Here is a 25,536-nt window from a genome sequence, read left to right as displayed (position 1 = left end):
GTAGTTTAAAAAATGACGTGTAAAAGTGCCCATTGCGGCCTATTTACTGAATAAAAGATTTGAATTTGAGCCGAAATTTGATAATTTCTTTTTAAATTGAAAATTTAGAAATTTTAGGAAAAAAACCAGAATTTGATAGTCACGGGTAGCTTAATGTGTATTGGACCAAATGAAATAATTTAAATTTTTTCTTTTTTTTTTCTTTCTTACCACAAAAGCTAAATGGAGGCATTCGAAATTACTAAAAATGTCTTAGGCTGGAACATAGTCATTTTTCTGTGCCATAAAGAAAACCCTGAATTGTTCAAACATTTTTAAAAACATGCCTGTTGATTGTTCTTTCTTTTAAGGTATCACTCATTCACACACATTGCTTGCTAAATCTGAGATAAAAAGTAAAAAAACAAACTCAGGGAGCACTCGCTAAGAATGTACTAGTCTTAAAATGTCACTTTAAAGGTACTTAACTAGTAAATTACATGAAAAAAAAGTAAAAAAAAACCATTGATCTTCAGTTTTTTTTATTGTTATTCGACTGGATGGAAAACGAGCAAGTGGGTCTCCTGATGGTAAGAGATCATCACCGCCCATAAACATCTGCAACACCAGGGGTATTGCAGATGCGTAGCCAACCTAGAGGCCTTAGATGGGATAGGTACCTCAAGTACCAGTAATTTCACCGGCTGTCTTACTCTCCACGCCGAAACACAACAGTGCAAGCACTGCTGCTTCACGGCAGGATTAGCGAGCAAGATTTGGGTAGCAATCCGGGCGGACCTTGCACAAGGTCCCACCATCTGCAAAAAGTTTGTTGTTATTTGAATAATAAATTAATTAATTAAAAAAAAAATACATTAAAAAATCAAATTTAAAAAATTTCCACAATACCATCACAATACACTAAAGTTCATTACAGTCTGATAAAAAAGTTCTAAATTCAAAATCAGTTTTGATAGAAAAATACATTTTTAAATGTGGAACGTTTGAAATTTGTTGAACTTCCAAGCAAGCAATGTGAATGAGTGATACCTTAAAAAAAAGAACAATAAACAGGCATGTTATTGAAAAAAATTATGGCACAGAAAATGACTGTTCCACCCTAAGACATTTTTAGTAATTTCGAATGCCTCCATTTTGTTTTTGTGGCAAGAAAGACACTTAAAAATTATTTCATTTGATCCAATACACATTAAATTATCCGAAAGAAAAGATTTTGTTTACAAATTAACGCTCATTGGGGCAATATTGACTCGTGACTAACAAAATCTGGGTACTTTACTAATATTTCTAAATTTTCAATTACATTTTTTTTATCAAATTTCGGCTAAGACATATATGACTAAAAATGGTCAAAAACACCTCGGCTATCACCCCCTTACAGCTTTGCACCTAGCTACCAAACACCCTGTATAATAGTATAGGTACGTTAAATAATCATATACCTATATACTAATCTATAGTATTTTAACTGACTAAAATTCAATACCGAGTAAAATGATCCGCCTTTTAATAAAAAAAAAGAAAAAAATAGTTTACGCTGATATTTTTAACCAATCTTGATATTCTTCTGGCAATTTTACTCTTTTTTCGAGGTCCTCAAGTGGGTGATAGGGCGAGTTTCTGCCCTCGTTAATATTGTTCATAAATTAGAGTTTATTTCAGGTTTATCTCTCGACAATTTCCTCATTAAAAATTGAACATATTTAAAAGGCGCATCACAAATAGAACAACAAGTAAAAAAGGAAAAACGGGACCCTTATATGATTACTTTGTTGTTCGTCTGTCTGTGCGTCTGTCTGTCAAGACCTTTTTCTCAGGAACGCGTGGAGGTATCAAGTTGAAATTAACATCTAATACTCATACCTGCGGCCCCTTGAAGTTTAACGATTTACGCAATCAAGATACGGCCATTTGAGCCTTATTTTTCATAACATTTCGCAGTGGAATCAAAACCTATAGGTTACTTCCCATAGACTCATGAAATATGGCAAGAAGAAAGCTCTTACAGCACAAGTAAAGGAAAAAAATCGAAAATCGCTAATTTGTTGCTCCATCGCAAAGAATATTATTTTTTTGACTGCAAACTTATTTCATTCGAAAGCGATGGTTTATTTCAATACTCTGCGTAAGTAGATCAGGTGGCGTAGTAGTACCCACCCGCGTGGACTAAGGTGCACGAGCCACGAGGCCCCGAGTTAGAATCCTAGAATAGTAATAACATTTTTTTTGTTTTCGTTAATTTCTTTTTCTTTTTCCATTGTGTTACATATTTTATATTTTAGATGAAAAAACAATCTTATAAAACGAGAAAAATCCTCGAGACTCCATCAACGATCTATTTACATACAAGTTTGTACGGAACCCTCGGTGCACGAGTCCGACTCGTACTTGACCGGTTTTTTCAGGTGCTTCTAAAATTTGCACACTAAGCGTCTAATAAACTAAAAACAATTACTTTGCTCACCTGGCGTCGGTTTACCGGTGACAAAACTAGGTATTTTTTAACGTTTTTTTAATCTGTCATCTCCAAGGATAACAGGATCAAAGGAATTTGGGCACAAATTTTAAAAAAATGTTAAAGGGCTTAAGAAGAAAAACTATCACGGCTAAAAATCAAATGTGTGTATGTATTTACAAGTCCGAGTCGCACTTTGACTTTTTTTATTTTGGGCTACTTCTTATCCCGAGAAAATGCAAAGATGAAAGCGAAGTAGCGGATTTCATCTAGTATTTAATATAGTAGGAGTAGCGTCATTCACATAGTATTACACCTTGGCCTCAAAACTAGAAAGACGTAGCGTCTCAAAATACATCTCCAGAAACCCATCAGAACTAGATATTTGCCAAAATTCTTACGTAGCGATAGCGCATTGACCTCGGCACGCTATTTAATCGCATGAAACGTACTACAAGCTGCGCTGCGCCCATGAAACTAGTATGTACTTATGCCTCAGTACTTGCTTGCTGCAAAGTATCATAAAAGACATAAATGTAAATAATTAACTGTCCCAAAAAAACCTTAAAATAAATATTAGTGATGTCCTTAGAAGCCATAAATGGTATACAATTACAAATCGTTTTTATTTGAGACTTTGAATCCATAGTGTTGTATGCGATGGTAGGCCGTAGGTATTCAAAAAGAAAGTAGAAGAAAGTTGGATTCTAATTAGGAAATTCTTAGGTATCAAATTAGTTGCCGTGACGAATCCGACACACACACATTTACACATTATATTTGGATCATTACATCCGGAACACGGCATAAGTACCAAAGGTTGTTCATTTTGCATTTTATTTCAACAGTATAGCGTAGTACAGTCGAGTTCATAAACTTGTGAGCAAAAATTTGATCAAAAATATCAGGACATGCTTCTACGCCGATAACAATAGAGTCGAGTTCAGATATTTTTGATAAAATTTTTGCTCACAAGTTTATAAACTCGACTGTACAACATTATGTTGTGAGTTTCATCCTTCTTAGTTTTAAGCCGCGGCCGATAACCTATAACCTAAAAGTTCCCTGAAATGTCCGCTTTATTATGGCCACCCACATCATTATCAGACTTTGACCATTGGGCTCTTCACAAGTAAATATAAATACCAATAAATTTAGTTTTACTTAACTTATCCTATCACAGAACTTTATTGCAGACCTGAGCATATTTTCCGTTCGCAAGCTGGAGAATGTAATTAGTGTGATATTGATAGGTACGCGTTTATTTAGTTTCACCTCTCCCGAAAACTGTCTGTCTTCAAATATAGCAAGTCTGTAATCATATCTTGAGAAAATTGGACGCACTTCTGGTGGTTTTGACCACTTGAAATTTGGTATACATAATTTGTACAAAGTTTGATTGATAATGCAAGTAGTCAACAAAAACGGGTCTATATTGGAATCCCTAATATCTTTTGTCCTAATTGTATGTTCCCTAATAACTTTGGTCATAATCATCTTTTGCCATAACAACGTATTCCCTAATGTAAGTGCCATAACTTTTTTTACCCTATTATTGTATGTCCTAATACTTATGTGCACTATCGTCTTTAGTACTAATGTTCATGTCTAATACCTAATATGAATGCACATAGGAAAATGTGTCCTAATTGTGTTTTCCTAATAACTTTGGTCATAATGATCTCTTGCCATAACGACGTTTGTCCTAAACACTATTTGTCATAAAATATACTTAACGTCTACTCTAAGATTTGTCATTACTTTTCCTAAATTGTTGTTAATTGTTTCCTAAATTGTTACAGTTCTAACCTAACCTAACCTAGTTTTCTGGTAGCAGTTCGTTTCTGTTGGGGACGCAGTTCTAACCTAACCTAACCTACTTTTCTGGTAGCAGTTTGCTTGCATTGGGGACGCAGTTATAACCTAACCTAACCTACTTTTCTGGTAGCAGTCTTTTCTGTTGGGGACGCAGTTCTAACCTAACCTAACCTACTTTTCTGGTAGCAGTTTGCTTCCGTTGGGGACGCAGTTCGAACCTAACCTAACCTACTTTTCTGGTAGCAGTTTGCTTCCGTCAGGGACGCAGTTCTAACCTAACCTAACCTACTTTTCTGGTAGCAGTTTGCTTCCGTTGGGGACGCAGTTCTAACCTAACCTAACCTACTTTTCTGGTAGCAGTTCGTTTCCGTTGGGGACGCAGTTCGGATGCCATTCGCGATCCATAACATCGTATGTCCTAATGTAATGTTTGTCCTAATCATCATTTGCCATAACGGTTTTTTTTTCTGAAACCGTAAATATTTCAGAAATTTTGAAGTGGTCATTCTGTAGAACTGTATAGGTTAGGATAGGTTTATTTTATAACAACCCTGAAAAAATTACGGTTTCAGAGAAAAAAGCGTTATGGCAAATGATGATTAGGACGAACATTACATTAGGACATAAGATGTTATGTGTTATGATATTAGTACAGAACAAATTAGGTATTTTGGCATTAGGCCATGTTATATTATGGCTAAAGTAATTAGGTATTTTGGCATTAGGTTATGTTATATTATGGCTAAAGTAATTAGATATTTTGAGCATTAGGTAATGTAATATTATGGCTTATGACTCTTAGGACATAAGAAACATTATGGCTTATAATATTTATGACTAATGAACTATATGTCAAGAGCGTTTAGGACAAAATTGGTATGGCACTTGACTTTAGGACATACGACGGTATGGATCGGGATCGGACCGAGAGCCACAAAAACACCTGCATTAAAAAAATAGACAAGCTTGTTTGTTCTGAATACGTCGCAATAGCGATTTCCAACGTTAACTCCTCTCAAAGTACCAAATAATTTTAGCCTGCTATTCTCTGATTGCATACCGATGTGAACCATTTTGCTCGCCTCTATGATGCCATAGTATACATAAACAAACACATAAATATAATAGTTCAATCTTATTCCCCCTCCCGCTCTAATTTTTGTAGTCTAGTGATAGAATAATCGACACAGTCTATTACTTAAACCATTTCCGAGTTAAACGTGTTACAAAGACATAAAATAACAGTACTATCCCCATCATAAACATAAAAACATTGTAATTGTTTAAAAATAATTACTTCGTATGTCAGGTGATCACAAAACAATCGAAAAACATGTTTCGAACGCACCAGTAGCATACCCGCTTTATGTCCTTTCAATCCCGTTAATACAAGCACACGATTGTCATTTCCTTTGACATTTCTTGAGGCTAGAGACTATATGGTGCCATTTTTACGCCTGATATTCGGTACGCTATTAATATTTATATCTCTTTTAATATGGGTTTGCCTTTGACATGGGGATTTAAATGCTCGATACGGTTCTCCTCGCATAACTGAAGCTACCTTTGTTTGGTAACATTTTCAAATAAATAATCCTCAAATTTTAATATAGTATCACTTTTTCAAAGTTTTCAACCTGGTTTTAAAACTGGACCTTATTTCTAGCCCAAGTTGTTTTCAGATATTTTTGAGCACCTAGACAACCTGGATGTTTTTAACGGCGACTGTACGTAGCATTGTGGTAGCCTTGCTGATTGATACTATCTCAATGATATATTATTTTTATTTGTGTGTTTCTTTGATTGATCGTTTGCGCTTTATAAAGTAAGCGATAATTTATTTATTTATTCAATACAAAGTCAGGCTTACAGTTTGCACTAAAACGCCTAGCTCGTTAATACTTAATACTATGCTAAAAATAACATTATAACATAATAACATTAATCAACTGATGCACGACTTAAAAGGGTAACATACGCTTATTTAATGATTTAGTGACTTCTGTTCCTATTTTGAGGCTTTGTTCGCCGTCCAATAGGAGACAAAAACAGCAAATCGGCATATATGTAGGTAACGCGAAAAGCGATTGAACCGCCGTATGTACTGCGTTAACAAAATCGATGAACATTATTCAGCAAGCAAACCCAATGACTTTTCTAAGTATAAAGACAGTCATAATACATGTGTAGCGAAATTGGTTTTTATTCTTGGAAATATACGTCGATTTTGGTAGTGTTAAAGATGCAGCTGTTGAAACGGTTTGCGGCTTTACCCATCTACGTTTAATTTTATTAATCTTACTAATATTAATAATGCGAAAATCCGTCTCCTACCACTATCCGATTTAGATGAAAGATGTCAGATCCCCGGGATGACATAGGGTAGGTACTTTTTAACCCAAAAAATTGCATAGTTCCCGCGAAATAAATATAAACGAATTCTTCGTGGAAGGAATCGCAGGCAACAGTTATTTTTGCTATAATTTTGTCATAATCAACAAGTCAAAATTATATTATGTATACGTTTATCGGACATAATATTTCAGATTCAATTCGCCCTGTTTTTTAATGTGTATTCATTTGTGTTATTGTGTTTCCAGTGAGGCGCCGAAGAGCCCTGGCGCGGGCGAGTGCTCGCGCGCGACGCCGGGCGCGGCGGGGGCGGGGCGGGCGCGGGCGCGGGCGCGGGGCCGACCGCGACGGCGGGCTGCGCCGGCGACGCCGCGCAGTGATGCCGCACCGACACTTGCATATCAATTTCATAATCTTGTTATTTTTTACCAAAAAGAGAAATTCTAACGATACTCGTCGCCCGCCCCTCGGCGCCGCCTCACGCGCTCGCGGAGCCGCGACCCTCCGACGTCGACAGATTATATTTTGGCGACGAACGGCGGTGAGGAGGCCGCCTCAAATATTCATATTTATTTAGGTGATATTTTTCTATTGGCTACTGATAAGATTTTATCTGTCGTTATGTATCACCGGCCACGCCGGGGTGCATTGTCGTTGTAAGGAGGGAGAGTCGTGCCCGAAGCTCTAGCAATAATTTATCAGGTTCCTAAGACATGTTTCGTAGTTAGGTTCTATTGCACGAATTTCGCGAACACTGCCGCTTGATATCTAAATTTTAATTTCACGGATATTAGTCATTTAATTGCTTCCTTTATTTTATAAAAAAAGTCATTTTCATTGTTACGTTAAAATTTGTATATGAAGCATTTAAGTGCTGTACGAGGGACCGTTGCAATTGCAAAGTAAATATATTAAAATGGCATAATGTTTAGAACTAACATAGATTTATATTATAGTCATTTCGTTTTATAGGTGTAAATGATAAAGAATTTATTTTGGAGCGTCTGGTTTGGATATTGTAAAGTTTTCGGAGAGCTGTGATCGAGATGGATATAAAGCAGTCATATTTTTAAATAAAGTTAGGAGTTACTACGTAATTATTGCCAGGTATACAGCATATTGTATGGTGTACATAGTGGTATGCACGGTCGGTCGTGTTATTAATAATAATCATATCAAAAAAAGCAATAACGATTATTTGATAGAGACGAATTTTTAATTTTTAAATACTGTTTTAACCAAGTTGTTATTAAAGTAGCTAGAAAATTAATTATTCTCTTTAAAAGTCCACAGTCGTTAGAGTTCTTTTGAACGTCGAGTAATGTCGTAACGCGTCTCACAGTTTAAATCATATCAGTAACGTCTTAGTTTTTCACGGTGAACATTTTGTACGATCGTTGTAAGCGTTATGAAGCCTGCCGCGGCGGCGGCGGCAGTGCCCTACGGATAAGTTACAGTTACCACGGTTAGGATAATGTAGTCGCCGCGCTACCTAGTAGGCACTCACTACACTACTAGCTATGGTCTACGATGCCAATTCAGTCTTTAATGCTCAATTTTGCCAAATTTTACTTGCCGAGAACGTCTTGTCTGATTCCGCGACCAACGAGGTCCACAGTCGCGCTCGCTCCGTGGAGCGCCATTTTGCTCAATAGTACGGAATATTACTTTAGCCACTTTCTCTTAGAATTAAAAATTTTGGCCCAAGAGAAAATATATCATTAGAAATTTAAATTGAACGAAAATTTTATAGTAATTTAAATAAGACAAGTTAGCATTAACAAAGAGTGATGTTTGCGAGTATAAATACTTCGTGGAGCATGATAGAGTCGAGTCGAATGCAATATGTTTATTTAGTGCCAAATGATAAGTTAACTCGTAGCAATATATCGTATCCTAATGCTCTTGTGTAACTCACGTTGTGTATCGACCTAAGAGGTTTCGAACGTTTCTTTAACAAGACTATACAGGGAAAGTGTTAGGTATTGTTGTCGGATTAAGTGGTGTTGTTGAGATAAAATACTCATGTGGCAGGGTGTAAAAATAAACGTACCTACTCTATTACCGATATATCGGAAATGCATTTTGGTATGCCCTCGGCTGCAGACAGCATAATGTGATCGATTAGGCGCTCTAAGCGCTTATTTCTAACCTAGTCTAGTTTTGATAATAAAATAATAACGTGTAAAAATTTAACAAATTGCAAAACGCCAAAAACTTTGAAGGTATACCTCCACTCGTCTACAGGGTAACGTGGTCCGCTCGGACACGCATGCGCGCACTCGCGCTCTTCGCTGACATACTCTTATTTTTACACTCTGTTTTATAGCGGTGATGGTGAGAGAGCAAGGAACAAGAGAATTTATTTACTCAAATAAGTTTTATTATTTATGATATTTTAACTAAATTGTAATGAATATACATTTTTTGCATTTTATTATTATAATGGCAGCTGTCCATATAACAGTGAACGATCGAATCTGTCACTGGTGTGCGTAGGGTTTCATAAATAGATTTAAAGCGATACATCGAACATGACACATTGGGGCACAAATATTGTTAAAAATATGCTTGTTTTCTTCTATGCTTCGCTATATTATAATCGAAATATTTGTTGTACGTAATGTTCCTCATACTAGTAATTGAAGTAACGTTTGTGGAGCCCTTGTGTCGGAAGCGTACACGGCGAACTCTGCCGACGTCGTCTAAGTATATGTGGCGCGCCGCCCGCGCCGGGACAACATCGAAGCCGCTGCGCCCGCGCAGTGTTGTGCCAAAATTACGTGCTAGTCTTTTAAAACAAATGTTGTTAACAATTTTCAGATTTTATTTAGTCCAGAATATGTTTATTCCTGTGCTGTGAAAATAATTACTTCGATCAAATCAACACTAGTTGGTGGTGTGATGCTGATGCACAATGTAGCCGTTTGAATACTTTATTTAGATAGAATCTTGCCTTTTCAAATACATATTATTACTCAAACTATTAATTTACTCATGTTGTAGTTAATTTTACTTCCTTAACCGGCTACATTGTGATCAACTTTTAAATCGTAAAGAATATTGGTTGCGCTCGATAACAGTAAGCGAACTGAGTTGAAGCATCCGTGGCTCCTCTGGTAGAGGCTAGGGTTTACCTTACCGGTCTTAGGCGAACTCAACGATGGATCTCAATGTATCTATAACAATAGTACATGTGTTTTGAGGCTAACATCATATTCCGAGAACGGGGATACCTTGCCTTCGCGCTTACTGCGATCGCGTTATTGGGAAGTGTCATTTACTTTAAGTGATGAAGTGTGTAGCCTTTGGAAAGCCGTGTTGGTTTGTTACTACATTTATAGTGGATATATAATAAAAATGCACATCTTTGTTTAGCTACAAGCTTGTGCAATATAATTCCAAATTTTTGTAGATAAACCTTTTTTATTTCTAAATTGTTACAATGTATTCATATTTTTGTAAACGTAAAAGACAAAGGCAACCTAAATTATATTTATGTTGTGCATTTATTCTCAGATTTTATTATGTAAAGTAGCACATACTCGTCGAGACTGTCGGCATCAGGAATGGAGAATATTATACAGTAATTTTTTTGTATTGCTAATATTGTGAGTCAATTCTAGTAATGTTAATGTTCCGTTTTATTTAGAGTTATTTACTATAATAAACAAATTAATTAAGATTGCTCAACCGGACGCAATGCTAACTGCAATTTAGATGTACGAATGATTTTATATTATGTCCTTTTTATATTATTGTTTATACCTGATATTTTATCAGTTTTATTATTTCGTGAGATATGGCAGCGCATGTTAGTCTATGTTTATTCTTTTGAGAGGCCAAATGTTGACTTGCTAATGTGAGACTGTTTTGCCAAGAATCAGAAAGTATATTACCTACATTGTTTTAAAATAAATGCTTTTATATAAATATGCTTGTATTTTTCTTTACCTCTTGCCTTACTTGCTTATGATGAATATGATGATCTTTGATCATCTATAGAACAATACCTTCTCCAAATGATGGATCAAATTAAACACATTGGGACGCAGATGAGCGATTATCTCTAGTGGAAATATGTCCAACGTACATTAACCAAAAAATAAGTTTTGACGCTTTTAGTTTAGTGAAGAAGGTGTTACGATACGAGTATAGGAGTGGGCAACACTATCTTCGTGATTTGATTACATATTAGTAATCTGTGATTTGATTACACAATGTTTCATAGAAAAAGCGAAAAGCTTGAATAAATCAGACTTCATCAAAAAAAAATCCTGTTTTACTATGGTTCTATGAACTAGATTCCTGTTTTAGATTGTTGTTTTTAAGACTTGGCAGTATGGTTCTGAACCTTTGGATTTATCCTAGCTGATAGAATAAAACAAATCTTAAACATAAACTGAGTTACGTCAATTGTCATTTCATGATGACACTAGTGTAGTGTAGTGACAATTCTATCAAAATTATAAAACTAACCTACAGAATAAATTTAACTAATTTATTAATGTTTGAAGTAATGGGAGATTAAAAGTTTGATAATTTACTAACCTCATTCAAATAATTATGTTCTAATTTAACTGTTTCATCAAGACTTTATGTAATTTTCTTATTCTAAAGCTAATATTAGATGGCGTTTCCTCAGCCCAATGCTCAAAGAGGTATGTAATTAAATAAATAAAGAATCCTCAAGTTCTCTTCCATTAGTATTATATTGTTAGTTAAAATTATCTTAATGTCTGTTTTGGGCTAGTCATTTAGCTAAGCCCGTAACAAACAACATTTAAATCATTTTAAGTGACTATTTTCTGTTTAGAATTAACAAATAGGAAGATATTGGAAGAGCTTCAGTTGAAGAAACAAATGCTTCTGAAACAAGGCGCTGTGGCTCCGCTCACCGCGACTACCATCAGTCTGACGCAGCCCAGCCCTGCTGGCTCGCTGCCTATGTGCTCAATTCCACCAGTTTCAGCTACTGCTGTAAGTTTCATTTGTAAACCTTATTTACCTGATAAGAAAGCTAAAAAATATATTTTATATAATATATATTCATTAGTTTGTTTGCTACTAACTATTAAGATTGTAAATAACTCACCTTATGCTTGTACCTTGCAGAACTAATTGTAAGTTTTTCTTTTTTTTTCTAAAAAATAGGCTTACATTTGGGCTCAATCTCGCTTGATGGAAGGCGAAAATTAGACCCAAGATGGTACACAAAATTACAATGATGGTAACAAGTCTCTGGCAAACAAATGCTGCTTTTCAGTCAACCCCTAAAACACTACAATATGTATATTGATGTATGCATTCACTCACATAAATGCACATAGGTGGAAATTTAAATAAATTTACCATAATAAATCAGAGACAAGATTAAAGGGTTCAGTTTTGTTTAATTTTTCTTAGTTTTCACTTGACTCTCAATTTTGTTACGGAAGTATATCTATTGTACTATCTATAGTAAGCTACATATATAGTGTAATAATTTCAGGGTTTTCCACAACTCCCAGAAGCAAACATAGTGAACACAAGCCACCGGGCAGCTTTGCAACACGCCAACGCAACATCTTGTGGTTTCTTTGTTTCTCAAGACTCTTCATTTGGCAACCAAATCCTTCCCGTACTACCGAGATTTGACAGCAAGTGACACCTGTAACCATGTCAGCTGTCATGAAGCTGAAAGCTTTACAGGGCCACTTGCAGGACCTGAGTGGCTTTGAGAAACCGAAGGTTCAGTTGGAACAGTATGAGACCCCGCCCCATATAGCTGCTGTTGCCTTATACACAGTGCAGGTGGGTTTATATCACTTTACAGTATTTTTGCTTTGGCACAGATCTCACAATTTGACACCTCAATTGCGGCGGTGTAAATTATTTTTAACCTATGTTTTACAGTAGTAAAGTAGAAAATTGAGTAAAATGTGAGCATAGTAGCTTTGGAACGGATATGTCCTAACGCAATTCATGAATTGGCGCGGATCCGTGCCTAAGCATACGAGAGGTTAATTCTATCTTATTATTTTTCAATTATCAGGCAGGCAGTTGGAAGTAACCGATAGGTGCCCGTATCTAGCTGTTCCTTGGTCATGTTTGTACTGCTAATGTATTGGTCTAGCTGGTTTTTAAATTAATTCACATTCGGCGCTGAAACTACATGTTTTGGTAGTTTGTTTCATATCTTGACTACTCTATTACATAAGAAATGTCTATGAGAATTGTTGTGAGATCCTTCAGTTCAGTAGATAGTTTTAGTTGTTGACATTTATTTATATTTATATTACTTATCTTTTTCTATTTTGATCTTTATCTGTAAAACCACCCTTACTACATGATTCCACCATGTTGCTCCTTTACAAAAACTTGCTTTACTTGTTGCTTTATGTAGCAGAGAAGCAAGGCAAAATATTATAGTTTCTTGATATGGATGCTTAACGCCAGATTCAATCACTTATTTCAAGTAATTTTATTGTAGACACAATTTGAAGCGCTAGAAGGCAAGCTAGTGCTGGACGCGGGGTGCGGGCCGGGCGCGCTGGCCGTCGGCGCGGCGCTGCTCGGCGCGGGCGCAGTGGCCGCGCTCGACCTGGACGGGGACGCGCTCGCGGTGCTAAGGGACAATCTCGATGACTTTGAGGTTGCTAGTGTTGATCCGGTGCAGTGCGACTTCTTGGGAGCAGATGCTATGAGGTACTTGTTTAAAACTTTAATTCAAGCTTTTTTGCTGACTGTACAATTTGTTGACTATACGTGCATTGTCACCCAAACTACATACATTTCCGTATAAAATATCAAGTCAATGAATGATGAATGATCCCACTAATATAATAAATGCGAAAGTTTGTAAGTCCGTTTGTTTGTTTGTTAAATTCGGTATACAGGTAGTTTGAGTCCCGGGGAAGGACATAGGATAGTTTTTATCCCGGAAAATTTAATGGTTCCAGCGGGATAGTGAAAACCGAATTCTACGCGGACGCAGTCTAGTTGTTAGATAAATCTAACCTAACTCAATCCTGTAGACTATGATCACAAAAGTTTATCTTATTAATAGTTTCTCCCAATCCACCAACTGAAAGTTATATTATATCAAATTATTACTATGACTCATCCATTATTCTTTTTAAATTTTATGTATGTTGAGAGATTTGCTCAATGCATTTAAAGACTGGGGCTGGCATTGTCTGTGTCGTAAAGGTTAATTTTAAATGAATTATTATTATATATAGTTTCTACTTATCAATTTTAACCAGAAAGTGTGTTCTTTTTCAGATGGGAAAATTATTTTGATACAGTCATAATGAATCCTCCATTCGGCACAAAGAACAATTCTGGTATTGACATGAAATTCCTTCGCATGGGGCTCGACCTCAGCTGTGATAGTGTTTACTCTCTGCACAAGTCTTCAACAAGGTAATTAATTTTGTATATAACTCAACATCATGATCATTAATTGTTAGCAAGAAAAACTTTCGCATGCCATTTCGGCATATCAAGTGAACAAATTATTTCGCGAATCACTTTGTCCTAAGCATGCATCTCGGATTGACGAAGAACCGGGTTTGTTTCTTGGCACAAGCCATACTTTTCTATTTTTTGTAAATATATTTCTTTCAGAATAATTTGGAAAAAAAACCATAGAAATTTATACAAAAGTCGGTAATAGAAATTCCTGGAATGATGGTGATATTTTTTTTTATAGATTACACATCCAAAAGAAGGTAAAGGAGTGGGGCGTGAAGGGAAGCGTGATCGCCGAACTGCGTTACGATTTACCCGCCACATATAAATTCCATAAGCAACAGTCACGGGATATTGCCGTCGACTTGTGGAGGGTGCACCATAGTTAATTATTTATTTGATATAAAGTATACTCAACTACGCGTACATAGATGTAATAGGAATAGGTAGGTACTTACTAGGTATAGAAATGGGGCAACATAACTTCTTTGGGACTGTAAATGTGTTCATTTTATATCAGATCAACTATTTGGTTATATTTATTTACTTTTTCAAACATTAACGTTATTTTGTGGCTAACTACATGAGATCTAAATAATAGTTTTTCAACATCAATTTCTTTTAGTGTTTTTACCTTTCTAATTGTTGCATGAAAATCAGATTGATAAACGTAAGATCTGATGATAATAGATGAATTTAAAGTGTAAAATGAATTTTTATAATACATATTTTAAGGTAAATAAAAAAATAGTGATAAGAAATATACTTTTATTTCTAAAACACATCACTTTCAGTCTTAAATGTAATAAAGGCTTATGCCTAATCATTACTTGTCTTCATGACAGAAGGGCATACACACTCCAGTACTATAAAATATAGTATCCAGTACCTTTCTATTTTCCATTTGTATGGAGATACCATGCTGTACAAAATGTCCTAAAACAGTGATTTTTAACCTTTTTCATGGAGCGACCTCCATCGGTCTAAAAAATATATTTGACAACTCTTTGCTTACTTCCACTTTTAGTACTTCGTATTTTCGCTGTAATACAAATAATGGATAAGAATATCATATTATTGAAGTAAGTATTTTAAAGTAAATGCGCCCTATCTAAAAAGGGTATGGGCCCCTCGATGGCCGTAAACCGCAGGTATAAAAAAACTGTTAAATACGCTTTACAAATCAAAAAGGTTCTAGTCATCGCCAAACTTGATGTTCTGTGCCAGCTTAATCGCCCCGGAGTAGTTGATGGTAACGGTGGAGCGACGCATGTAGTTCTTCCACGAGTCAGAGCCGCACTCTCGGCCTCCGCCGGTGGCCTTCTCACCTCCAAAGGCGCCACCGACCTCCGCTCCGTTAGTCGGGATGTTTATGTTGACGATACCACAGTCCGAGCCGTGCGGCCCGATCCACTGTAATTAATAAAAAAAAAACAAGTTATGATACGTTTAAAACCGTGGTAGCCTATGGGTCTCCCCACATCTATCGAAGCGGAATCGGCTTAAGCCGACCAAAAAACACGTTATGTCCAGGCAATAAGAGCGAAAAAGTCGTCTCCCCGTCGGTAACGTCGTTTCGCGTCGGCCGAGCCGATCGACGTCTTTTTCGCTCTTATTGTATGGACATAGAGTTTTTCAATCGGCTTAAGCCGATTCCGCGTCGGTAGATGTGGGGAGACCCTATTACCTCCAAACAGAGGATCGTGAGTTCCTACCCAGACTTGCGCTTGGCCGAAATTACATTTCAAAGCTGCGAAACCAAGCAATGGCTTGTTTCAAATTCTCAAGTTCACGACAAAGGAAAATGCACCGAAGAATACTTCGACATCACACAAAACTCTACTGGCAACACTATTTAGCGCTCCTAACCTAATTTGCGCAAAACACAATTACAATATAAAATAATTACTTAAATTGATAATTTTAAAGATTTACTATTCTGCCCTCTCAAAAAGGGGTATCTAAATATTGGTAGATATAAATGTTTTTTTTTTGGGATACCTACGGCCTTTTGCCTACAGAGGGCAGTATTAGTATACTGTATTACTTATTTTACCTTGAATATATCCCCCAAGTTCTCAGTAAACAGACTGGACGACAGCCCCTGTTCGACTTCATTGTTGTACGCGATGCCAGTCTTCAGATCAGGAATCTCGATACAGTAGACGATGGGCGCGAAGCATTCAGTCTGGACGAGGGGTGAGTCGTGGGACAGCCCTGTGATGATGGTCGGCTCCACGAAGAAACCTTCGCGCTCGATCACCTGATGTGAGGGGAAAATTATTTTGAAAAAAAAAACACATTGTAGATAAAAGGACTAAGCATTTTGTACTCGTATAGTAGGATTCCAAGTATTGACACGCATTTCCGACGCATTCTTCTTGGCAAAAAAAAATATGCAAAAGAGCCCTCTGGGGCTTATTCCTAAAATGAAGCTAAATCTTCAAAAAATATTACTACATTTTGAACTTTATCTAGTGTACTGAGAATATACAATACAGTGGAGTGCAAAAATATTGACTTATATCTAACCCTTCAAAAATATATTTGGGCGACTTTGATATACATGTACGCTCAAGGACTTTCATGAGCCACCATGGAACCATTTCACAGTAAACGTCAAGTAACATCGCATTAATTAACAAGGAAAATCATAATGACTTTTCCTTTGAAAAGGTTCCATGTTGGCTCATGAATTAAAGTCTTTGACCGTACCCTGGATACGTCATTGACTTGCTATTTGCTTGGCGTACCTTTCCCCCGAACTCGATCTTCCCGCCCTGCTTGACGGCTTCGGCCACGGTCTTCTTGAACGCCTCCATTGCGGCGGGAGTATGCAGCGGCCCGATGAGCGTCTCTGGCAGCAGCGGGTCTCCGATCTTGCTGACCACTCCGGCGAAGGCCTTCGTCAGACGGGAGACTACTTCGCTGTATACCTGAGAAGACGGTTCGTGTTATGAACTATAAAAAGTTAGTGTGCAATCGGACAATCAAGTTTCAAATAATTTATTGAATCAGGCGTTACTGTACTACGCTAAATGACGCGATTTGTACGGAGCAGGTGGACGGCGGACGCCTATTGAAAAATAGTATGAGCACTCGACAGATTTTACCTGTACCCGCAACGGCGACGCGTTGACAACGAGTGGAACTCGCGCGGTCCACGAATTTCCGAGTAGGGGGGAGGAGAGCGCCGCATCGCAAGCGTGCGGGCAGCGAGTGGTCCACTCGCCGTCCGCGCGTGGCAACCTCGCCAGTAGTGAGGCGATCCGGTGACGCTACGGAGTTGATGTAGTGAGCGCATGCCCATACAAATGCATATGATGAATACGAACCGCTCGTCGCAAAGGTGGTGCTGGTCGGGTGCCGGGTGGCTGTAAGGAGCTGTAATCTTGGCGATTCCGCGTTGATAGATGTGGGGAGACCCGACGCCCTTTTCCAAAGTTCCCATCAGATAGTATCCTAAAATCCCTGTCTCGATGAGATACACTACCTTCTTATGCAGCAGCAGTCGCCTCGTGGTGGTGCAGCGCTGGCCCGCCGTCCCGGCGCAGGCGAACAACGCCGCGGACAAAAGCAAGTCCAAGTTAGCGTCCTCGTTGACAATGATGGCGTTGTTGCCGCCCAACTCCAGGAGGTGGCGCCCGAAGCGCTTCTGAACTTCTACGCCCACCTGTGAAAGGTTGCGATTTATGGGTAGTGGGGTAGGGTTTTCTTTGGGGTTGAGTCGTCTTTTGTTTACGTCTTCTTAGGGTTCCGTAGTCAACTAGGAACCCTTATAATTTCGCCATGTGTTCGTCTATCTGTCTGTCTGTCCGCGGCTAAGCTCAGAGACCGTTCGTACTAGAAAGCTGTAATTAGGTAAGAATATACATATCAGTCACGCTGACAAAGTGGTAAAATGAAAAAAAACTCTTGGCCGGTTTTTTATATGAGGTGCTTTTATAGGAGATGGGAGTCGGGATAAATCCATTACCTATAATAGACGACTGGGAATGGACTTTTTTGTAATGTCCATTACAAATTTTGGTAATGGTTTGTACGTATTGTTGTATTGGACACCATGCATATAAATTACAAGTCAATAGTGCCTACGATTATTAACGATTACGTATTTAAATTCACAGTTGGCTTGTACATACGCCGCCACACCAAGAAATGAGTAAAGAATAGTAAAGTTAACCACCATCAAGTAGATATTTGGTCAACTAATAATTCCACGGAGCAGAGGTCATCAGAGTCTTAGTTGTAAGTTGGTAGCCTTGGTAGGTATAGTATCCAATACTATTTAACTACAGATCCTTCAGACTACTTCCAACCCCAACCATATTATATGTATTATCTTGTTACAGCGAAATCTAGAAACAAAAGACTTTTTGCAATATCTCAAGTTACCTGTTGTCCTACAGCTGTGCTGCCAGTGAACGACACAAGCTTCATCCTAGGATCCTTGACTAGCTGTTGCCCCACGTCTTTCCCGCCCACGCACAACGCCGCCACGGCCCCGGGAATGTTGTTCTTGGCCAATACGCCTTCCACGATCTTGGTAACTGCTACTGCGATCAGGGGCGTCGTGTCAGACGGTTTCCATACGCTCACGTCGCCGCATACCTGGATATTAGATAGCTCAAGATAATTAGTATATTATGGGCAAACCTATAGGGCTTTAGTATAAACGTGCGATGGAATCCGGAATACGTTCGCCGAAGACCTAAGAAGTCGCCGATATAGCTCGAAGAATATGCAAATTGAAGTGACAATGGGCGGGCCACACCGCTCGCATTGCAGAACAGATGGCCGTTGGGGTAGAAAAGTCAGAAGAAAAAGTCGTGAAAAGACGAGAAAATTTGTAGCTTAACATGTTTGCGTCTGTCATTGTATAACTTAAAACATAAAGCCGTGCACCTTAAAAACTTAAAAACCGCTCTGCCGCCATTTTGAAAAAATCGAAAAAACTTAATCGACAAAACCAAGTTCATGTTATTAACGGATTTGCTCAAAAAGTTTCACGAGTATCAGTTCAGAAATGATGAAGATGTCCTCCATGACCAGTGGCGTAGCTAGGTGGACTTGGGCACCGGACCCGGTGCATAGAGAAAGAATCGTGCCCTCACCCTCTCCCCCTCTTTTCATGTAGCTTGAACTTATGTTGGCCTTCAAAACTAAACGATAACAAACAGCACATGCTTATATTGAAAGTCTTAAATCAGGAGTTCTGTAATTGTTAATGTTCGAATATAAAAAAATTGTCGTGCTCACAAGTTTTTTTTTCTCTTTTTCTTTTATGCTCCTCTCTTTTCAAAGCTTAGGTTAGAGGGCCCCCTGAGCTCCGGGGCCCTGGTGCACTGCACCATCTGGCCATACGATAGCTCGCCACTGTCCACGACGTATCCGTCAATCGACGGCGAACCCTTCTACGAATTAAATCGGTTTGCTCCGCTCGTGTGACCGAATGTGACTCGCGAACCCGAACTGTGTGCTAAATATGCGGTCATGAGCACGTGGATGTGCGGTTTGGGTTTAGCTTTTTGTAACTGTCGCTTGGCGTCAAGATCTTCCAGATCAGCTATTTCGAAGCTTTCAGTTGATATTTTTACGGCAACGAAGCTAAGTCGTTTGGAGTCGCTGTTCATGAAGGGTCAACTGAGATGGTGTGGGCAGCATGTTGTGTGAATGGATCGGTTGAGAAATACGATCTGTACAGGAGAACAGACAGACAAACGAAAGCATTTTTGCCCAAGCTACAACGGAGACGCTTCACTCGCGTTGCGCGCTCGGTTGGACAAAGGGTCTGCTGAAATTTGTTACTACTGTTACTAGGCATGATGCTGAACTTAGAATAGAAACGATCGGATAGGTACACTAGAGGGTGGTAGGTATATGGATAAAATTAATTTCAGAGCATATTTTATACCTAGATTTCTATCTTCAATATCTACATGAAACTTTTTAGGTTTCCGGAGCCAAAATGGCAAAAACGGAACCCTTATAATTTCGCCATATCTGTCTGTCTGTCTGTCCGTCCGTCCGCGGCTTTGCTCAGGGACTATCAATGCTAGAAAGTTGTAATTTTGCACGGATATATTTGTACACTATGCCGACAAAATGGTACAATAAAAAATTCAAAAAAGGTGTTTTTTTTTCTCATTCAACCTTATGGTGTGGTGTACCGTTGGATAGGTCTTTTAAAACCATTAGGGGTTTGCTAAGACGATTTTTCGATTCAGTGATATGTTTGCGAAATATTCAACTTTAAAGTGCAAATTTTCATTAAAATCCTAATCCTCCTAAAATCTAAACCGGTGGGTGCAAAAATTAGAAAAAAATCAGAATGGTAGTAAGTATATCAAACTTTCTAGGAAAACTATAAAGGCTAAGTTTGCTTGAGAATTATTAGTAGTTTAAGAGTAAATAGCAGCCTTAGGTATAAAATATACCTAAACCTGGAAGATTCCGTATAAAATACGAAATCCTTAGAAAAATATTACTTAATTTTTTCGTAATGGCTACGGAACCCTATTTTGGGCGTGTCCGACACGCTCTTGGCCGGTTTTTATTATTATTAGGTAGGTAAGTCAGTACTATTATATTGTGTAAATAGAATCAAAATGATAATTGATGTAGGAGGTAAACTGATAATATATTGTTGCCTCCGGTGACTGATAACGTGACTTAGTTTCTTCAAGGTTAAGTAACATAATAGGTGTGATCAAGCAAATCATTGATAAGATTTTGTAATAAAATCAACGACGATTGCGAATGGAAACCACATGGTAGAGCTGTTTTTACTGCCTACCTACTGTGCCCACAAAGGTATTAAGTATAAGGGATAAGTTCGCCTTTGTACATGTAAATTAACTCAACGTCTGTAAATAAATTGTATAGTATAGCTCTTCATTGTACATAAAACAAATGAAAATAACAGTTAACAAGAGAAAGAGATAAGTACAAGGCGAACTTATCCCTTAAAGCGAATTGTGTTTGTTTCTCAATTTTTTGTTCAATTAAGAGTTTACTTACTATACATACACGCATGTTCCTGAACAAGTCAAGTCAGAACCGAATGTCACGTAACGTGTCTAACAACAATCTGTTACGTACCATGGCAATAGCACTGTTCCATCCAAACACGGCGACAGGGAAATTGAAGGCGGTGATTATGCCCACGGCCCCCAGGGGGTTCCATTTCTCGAGTAACACGTGTCCTGGACGTTCTGAGGGGAAGATGGTCCCCGGAAGCGACCGTGACAGCCCCAGGGCCAGGTCGCACACGTGGATGTACTCTACCACCTCACCAATGGCTTCTGGGAGGATTTTACCTGGATGGAAACAAATGACGGTGTTAGAGAAATGAAATCATGGTGTGGTGTCTCTGTAAACTTATTCTCAATTTAATGCACCTGTCTAATTACTAGTAATTACCATACCGCTTTTTTCCCGCACTAGTGACACGGTATTTAGACTTGAGTGCACAGACAGACAGTTAAATGTAAATGGCAGCCATCCTTTTTCTAGATGTGCACTCAGTCTCAGTGCCGTGTCGCTTTTGCATGAAAAAAAGCGGGACGGTAATTAGACAGGTGCACAATTAAATGAGAATGACCGATACCACTCGCGTGTTTAATACTAGCTAGTTTGGCAAGGACTGTGTGCACCGGCAGGATTATTTTCAGGAGGGTGCATCGCATAGGGTTTCTTGTAAGTTTATTATCAGCATAGAACTGTAACAAGATCACGAGTGAGTAGGTAGTTTATATTGCTTACTGTGTTACTCGTTCAGTGTACTTTCTTAAATACCTGAAGAGGAAAGTACACTCCTTTGCAAATTGACCCTCCCTCTCGGCGTCCGTGATGCCTTTGATTGAATCTTTTATGCCGACTTTCTTCCTCAGTGTAGGTAACTAGGTATCCTCAATTTGCCTCACAACATTACTAGTAGGTATATATACATGCCACGCCTGTTTAGTCACACATATTATGATATGTCTTGTACTGTAGACTTTTCTGAATCCTGTCAAATGTTTTGAAGTCTACTTTAGACTTGTAGGAAATATCGTGCAAGTTGGATAAGGTCAATTACGGCGCCCTACACTTCTAACTCGCTCGCTTTACATCCTCGTAATGTAATGCAACTTGCGCGATTTTTCTTGCAAATCTAAACTGGGCTTTTTGGAAAGAAGTAAAGCGAACACGATATAGAACACCCACCCATTTCAAGAGACACCAGCTGCCCCAACGGTTGCAGTTTCTCCCTGAGGGCATCTCCAATCTGCCTGACGACCTCTCCCCGTGCGGGCGCCGGCAGCTCCGCCCATTCATGCCAAGCCTCCTGGGCCGCCGCTGCGCAAGCTTCATAATCCGCAGGACTCGCTGCCTGGACCTCTGCTATGATTTTCCCATTGGCTGGGCTATATGATTGGATTACCTGGAGATTGGTCAATAAATTAAGCGAGGCCACAGTGTAAGAAAAGTTCTTAGACTTTGGCGAGGCCTTCGTTGTACGGTTTCATTTTAACTAATGGGTGGTTTTAATTTTCTAGTGATGGATAGATATCCGAGTATCTGTCTATATTAGTGAAAATATATATTTTCGAAAAAAATTTTTTTTGTAGGTTATGGGCCCTAGGCGAGTTCTATAGTTTATATTTGAAATACTGCTTCTCAATTGTTTTAATCAGGGTCAGATGACCTATAATTGAAATTGATGGTTCCAAGGACAACAAAAACGTCCATCCTGGACTAGGGAGAGACTCGTTTTGAAATTGATCTAGTAATCCAACTGGCGTCACAGAAAAGTGACATAGAAACAATGAATATTCTTTGAATTAGGTAAACTTCGTTGTTTTATGTTCTTGAAATACGGAAATCTTATAAGTAATTGGTCCTTCGATTCAGATTTTAAAGCCAATACTTCAGTGAAGTTATATATGAAATGAACAATTAGGTAGGTACTTTAGAGAAGTTTATAGAGTTAAAAACAATGCCTGACGACATGCAAAATTGTTTACTAAGGTTATACAACAGGATGATAACAAGAGCGTGTAGTCTTATCAGCGCAAGCTAATGGCCTGGGACAACGGAATAGGTGTTTGTTGAACATACTATATTTGCAGTGTGTTTACTAATTTATTTCCAACATACTGGTTTCAAGATATTGTATTATTCTTATTATTATTTTTACAAGCTTAATTTACACGTATAGTCATCAAATCTTGCAAGTTGAGTTTCACTAGCTTCTACATAGTAATCGGATTGACTTGTTAGGTAGGTATTACGGAGATGTCAGTCGATTAAAAATATTTGTTAACAAACACTAATTTGTTTTTGTCACTTTAATAAACCAATGATCTGGCCTACGTCTTCTACGTGCTTACTACCTATACATTTGAGAGAAAAATCTAATCAAACAGTAATTTTACGACTAAGTTTGAAGTATTCAGATACAATAGAGCTTATTCAAATCAATAGTAAATCGACTTACCTGCCCATTAGCCTGCCATTTTCCATTGAACACTCCAACATTCTTCTTATCCAAGCCCAATTCCTTCAAGAAGGAGTATTTAGGGTCCTCGATGAGGAAGCTGGATGAATTACGAGCCATCGGGACGACTAAACGCAGTGAAAACACTTTCCGGCACAACACACGACTCATCAGTGCTTCTTTCACCCGCGCCCGTATCAAAATACTTGTTTATGAAGTATTAACTCGATATGGCATTATCTTATTTGTGAACAATTATAAATGAACGTCTTATCGGACCGATAAAACGGTTGCTGGGTCAAGCTATAAGCTATTGGTATTTCGTGTAGCTATTTCGTAAGAAAAAAGTTTTTGCATATATTTTTATGGAAAATTTGACTTAACTAGTTTTATTTTTGCAATTTTATTAGCATCCATACCTATTGCTCAAGACAAAACAGAGTGTATTTATTAGTTTGCAATAAAGATGAATCTTAAATGTACCTATCTGTTACAAGTAGGAAGATTAAATAGTAAAACTAGTTTTTTTCCATGTTATCTATCATGTCTCAGTCGAATGACTATAAGCATGTTGCTAGATTTATGGTTAATAACGTGTGGTACCTATCTATTTTTTTTGGTGAATTATATAATTATCCCAATTAAAATATTAGTGTCAAAGTATTTACTACCGATGTGTTGTAATCTTCAAAATACTTATAAAACCTACAAGGAGAAATTTTAATTGTGATACATAATTAGTTTTTCACTTCTTATGCTCGTAAAGTTCGTGTTTATGCTGGATCTAGGCGACATAAAATGACTTTTTATGCCCTAGTGCATAAAGTAAAATCTTCGTTTAAGACCAAGGCAATCAGAGGCCGTATTGCCTAACATTCGCATGCAAAAACTGTCATTTGATTGCGATCGCGATCGTCAGAAACGTTAGGCAATACGGCCTCAGGTGTAAACAGCCACAAACAAAGAAGTTTCTACATATTTTTTTAATTATTTTTAATTCAATTAAAACTAAAAATCAATCAAATCAATCAAAATTGATCAATATAAGTAAAAAATTATAAGATTGGTTTTTTGGAATCTTTTTGTATTTTTTGAAGAAAAAAATACAAAAAGATTCCAAAAAAAAACCAATCTTAATTTGATTGCTTAATAACGATATCTCTTGTCCGGGTGAGCGGTTAGTTCCGATGGAGTGCCGAAAAGTTTCTTGATGAGGGCTATGGCATAGATGTCGCTAGTGTCGCTGCTTAAGTGGCTAAATAAGAAACAAACAACACAAGCTGAGATATGAGGTGCGTAGGAGAAATTCGTGTCTGTATCGCTGTCCAGCGGTCGTGTAGCGGTATAGCACACGGCACGGAATGCCGAGGACCTGGGTTCGATTCCCAGCGCTGGTCTTATTTTTCTGGTTTTAATGTGCATCTATATTTCAGTTTGTATTTTCGATAAAAAATTATAATTTTAATAGTAATGCGTGAACAATAAAAGGTACATAGTAAGTGAACAATTGTTTCCACTGTTGCTATTTCATTTCGTCGCCATCGAAGTGAAAAGCAGTGTAAAACTCGAGCATTAAACCCATTTTCCCTCGACGTGTCTATCCACCCTCGCCGTACCGGCTCTGGCTATATTGAACGTCTTGGGTAAAATGCCTCGTTTTATGCTATTGTTTTACAATCTACTATTTATAGCTCGACTGTTAAAATTAGTCAGATGGAATTATGGATGTTCATACTTTGTTGAAATCAAAACACAAACTTGAAACTTGAATTGACTTAATGCATTACAGTAGAACCCGCTTAAGACGATTCTGAGGGGACCAAGCAAAAAAAAAACGTCTTAAACGGAAAATCGTATTAATCGTGAAAAAAAAAGCTAGTATTATTTCATGTAATTTGTTTATTTAGAATGAAAGACATGATGATAATGCTTTCTTTTAATTTTTGACATCATTGAACTAACGAATGAAGATAAG

The 25,536-nt window shown here is 37.8% G+C and overlaps 4 protein-coding genes across 5 annotated transcripts in view; 3 read left to right on the top strand and 1 right to left on the bottom strand.

Annotated features, from left to right (window-relative positions):
• Positions 1-10,560, top strand: part of LOC141427986 (uncharacterized) — a 28,914-nt gene extending 18,354 nt beyond the window's left edge. For both annotated transcript variants that reach the window (XM_074087621.1, XM_074087620.1), the window contains exon 8: positions 6,874-10,560. In XM_074087621.1, the coding sequence (XP_073943722.1) occupies positions 6,874-7,072 (199 nt within the window). In that variant the 3' untranslated portion in view covers positions 7,073-10,560. The remainder of the gene's footprint in view (positions 1-6,873) is intronic.
• Positions 10,561-11,026: 466 nt separating this feature from the next.
• On the top strand, positions 11,027-12,272 carry LOC141427985 (SOSS complex subunit C homolog B). Its single transcript, XM_074087619.1, has 3 exons — positions 11,027-11,286; positions 11,442-11,605; positions 12,117-12,272. Exons 1-3 carry the CDS (start codon positions 11,256-11,258, stop codon positions 12,270-12,272), a joined length of 351 nt encoding a protein of 116 aa, XP_073943720.1. The 5' UTR covers positions 11,027-11,255.
• Positions 12,273-12,283: 11 nt separating this feature from the next.
• On the top strand, positions 12,284-14,830 carry Mettl5 (Methyltransferase like 5). The gene is made up of 4 exons (XM_074087612.1): positions 12,284-12,418; positions 13,098-13,312; positions 13,892-14,032; positions 14,322-14,830. Exons 1-4 carry the CDS (start codon positions 12,284-12,286, stop codon positions 14,467-14,469), a joined length of 639 nt encoding a protein of 212 aa, XP_073943713.1. The 3' UTR covers positions 14,470-14,830.
• Positions 14,831-14,834: 4 nt separating this feature from the next.
• On the bottom strand, positions 14,835-23,784 carry Aldh7A1 (aldehyde dehydrogenase 7 family member A1). Its single transcript, XM_074087608.1, has 8 exons — positions 23,562-23,784; positions 22,289-22,505; positions 21,182-21,399; positions 18,476-18,691; positions 17,574-17,753; positions 16,834-17,016; positions 16,137-16,343; positions 14,835-15,493 (listed from the first exon to the last, which is right to left on the bottom strand). The coding sequence occupies exons 1-8, from the start codon at positions 23,730-23,732 to the stop codon at positions 15,275-15,277; spliced, it is 1,611 nt and encodes a 536-aa protein (XP_073943709.1). The 5' UTR covers positions 23,733-23,784; the 3' UTR covers positions 14,835-15,274.
• Positions 23,785-25,536: the final 1,752 nt, after the last annotated feature.

The sequence above is a fragment of the Choristoneura fumiferana genome, chromosome 5 (assembly GCF_025370935.1).
Source record: "Choristoneura fumiferana chromosome 5, NRCan_CFum_1, whole genome shotgun sequence".
In the NCBI taxonomy this organism is placed as follows: domain Eukaryota; kingdom Metazoa; phylum Arthropoda; class Insecta; order Lepidoptera; family Tortricidae; genus Choristoneura; species Choristoneura fumiferana.
The sequence above is the reverse complement of the archived record's forward strand: the minus strand, read 5'-3'. Positions and strand labels throughout refer to the sequence as shown.

Excerpts from the sequence above, each read along its gene's own strand:
- Aldh7A1 (XM_074087608.1), bottom strand. The coding sequence starts at position 23,732 with ATGAGTCGTGTGTTGTGCCGGAAAGTGTTTTCACTGCGTTTAGTCGTC. Across the intron at positions 22,506-23,561 it reads AATGGCAGGCTAATGGGCAG|GTAATCCAATCATATAGCCC; the intron begins GTAAGTCGATTT and ends ACCAATCTCCAG. Across the intron at positions 17,754-18,475 it reads GCACAGCTGTAGGACAACAG|GTGGGCGTAGAAGTTCAGAA; the intron begins GTAACTTGAGAT and ends AACCTTTCACAG.
- LOC141427985 (XM_074087619.1), top strand. The coding sequence starts at position 11,256 with ATGGCGTTTCCTCAGCCCAATGCTCAAAGAG. Across the intron at positions 11,287-11,441 it reads TCAGCCCAATGCTCAAAGAG|AATTAACAAATAGGAAGATA; the intron begins GTATGTAATTAA and ends TTTTCTGTTTAG. Across the intron at positions 11,606-12,116 it reads CACCAGTTTCAGCTACTGCT|GGTTTTCCACAACTCCCAGA; the intron begins GTAAGTTTCATT and ends TAATAATTTCAG.
- Mettl5 (XM_074087612.1), top strand. The coding sequence starts at position 12,284 with ATGTCAGCTGTCATGAAGCTGAAAGCTTTACAGGGCCACTTGCAGGAC. Across the intron at positions 12,419-13,097 it reads TTGCCTTATACACAGTGCAG|ACACAATTTGAAGCGCTAGA; the intron begins GTGGGTTTATAT and ends ATTTTATTGTAG. Across the intron at positions 13,313-13,891 it reads TTGGGAGCAGATGCTATGAG|ATGGGAAAATTATTTTGATA; the intron begins GTACTTGTTTAA and ends GTTCTTTTTCAG.